At 26.4% G+C, this 1222-nt stretch overlaps 1 protein-coding gene across 1 annotated transcript in view; it reads right to left on the bottom strand.

The window, feature by feature from the left end:
* The window catches only part of LOC115234775, a 23994-nt gene that overhangs the window by 11093 nt on the left and 11679 nt on the right, over positions 1-1222 (bottom strand). Inside the window, exons 6-7 of the mRNA XM_029806095.1 lie at positions 588-731; positions 126-290 (exon numbers count right to left, since the gene is read on the bottom strand). Of these exons, the coding sequence (XP_029661955.1) occupies positions 126-290; positions 588-731 (309 nt within the window). The remainder of the gene's footprint in view (positions 1-125; positions 291-587; positions 732-1222) is intronic.

The following is a 1222-nucleotide window of genomic DNA, read 5'->3' as shown; positions in this document are numbered from 1 at the left end:
TATATATTATATCTATAATAATAATAATAATAATCCATATATAATAATTACATAATAATAAGAAAAAAGTTATTTTGCTCTCTATATATTAAAAATAAATGGATGTTACTTTATGATGTATATACCTTCAAATGACGTATTATAGGCTTGATGCGTCCATATTCATAATTATCAAGTATATCTTTTTCAAACTCGTAAAAACATAATCGCCAATAACGATGTCGTGCATCACTAAAACTGGCTTTACTGTTATTCAAAGGTTTAGGGACTACGGACCAATATCTAGTCGACTGCAAAACGAGCAATTTGGCAAATTATACGCGTGGTTTAAAAATAATATAATTAATGAAATAGTGCAAATTATTTGTCATTTTTCTATGTTAAATTTTATTTAAAATAAAGTAGGCAATTTTTAGAAAAAAAATTTGTAAAATGTCTTACTAGGTGAAAAAAATGTATCAAAGTCACAATGGTTCTCTATTTCTTTGAATAATAAATTTGTATTTTTCAAAACTATAATTTTTTATTATTATCCTTATTTGATACACACGACAAATCTTTTGCACTAATGTAATATTTTATGTTACATTTTCTAAAATAGACAATTTTGAACATTTTGGTGGTGGATTACAGCTCGAAAAAGGTAATGCAGGAACCACATCAATATCAACCGACTTTCCAGAAAGTTGAAACGAAAGCGTAAACGCTGGTCCGGCTTTTTTTATCGTTATCTAGAAACAAAAAGGGAAAATGTAATTTATGTTTAGTTTTTGATGCCCTACGATATTAGCTAGAATATACTGTATGTATGTTAATATTTTACTTACTGGGATATAATCACTCAATACAATTCGACTACTTTTACTGGTTTCGTAAGCCACTTTATTTAAAATGCTTTCCATCCAAGTACGAAATTTTTCTTGATTTAGATACGATTGATTATCAATTAAAGACTTCAGTTCTCTAAACAGACAAAAAACACAATTTCTCTTTTTTTCTAAATCATATAAAAAGCGCTTTAGTACGATTTATTTACTTTAATGCTTTCTTTTCTAAGTTTAAAGTATTGTATGACATATCTCTATCTCTCCAAGTCGTACGTATCTTAATATAACCTGGTCCATCTGAGATAAACTGTAATGATTAATATAGGTACTTATTATTACACGCATGTGCAAATTATATATTTTAATTAAAAAAGAACTAATATTATATATTGTAT

Source organism: Formica exsecta, unplaced genomic scaffold (assembly GCF_003651465.1).
Source record: "Formica exsecta isolate Colony F162 unplaced genomic scaffold, ASM365146v1 scaffold207, whole genome shotgun sequence".
Lineage (NCBI taxonomy): Eukaryota > Metazoa > Arthropoda > Insecta > Hymenoptera > Formicidae > Formica > Formica exsecta.
This window is presented reverse-complemented; position numbering and strand designations above follow the sequence as displayed.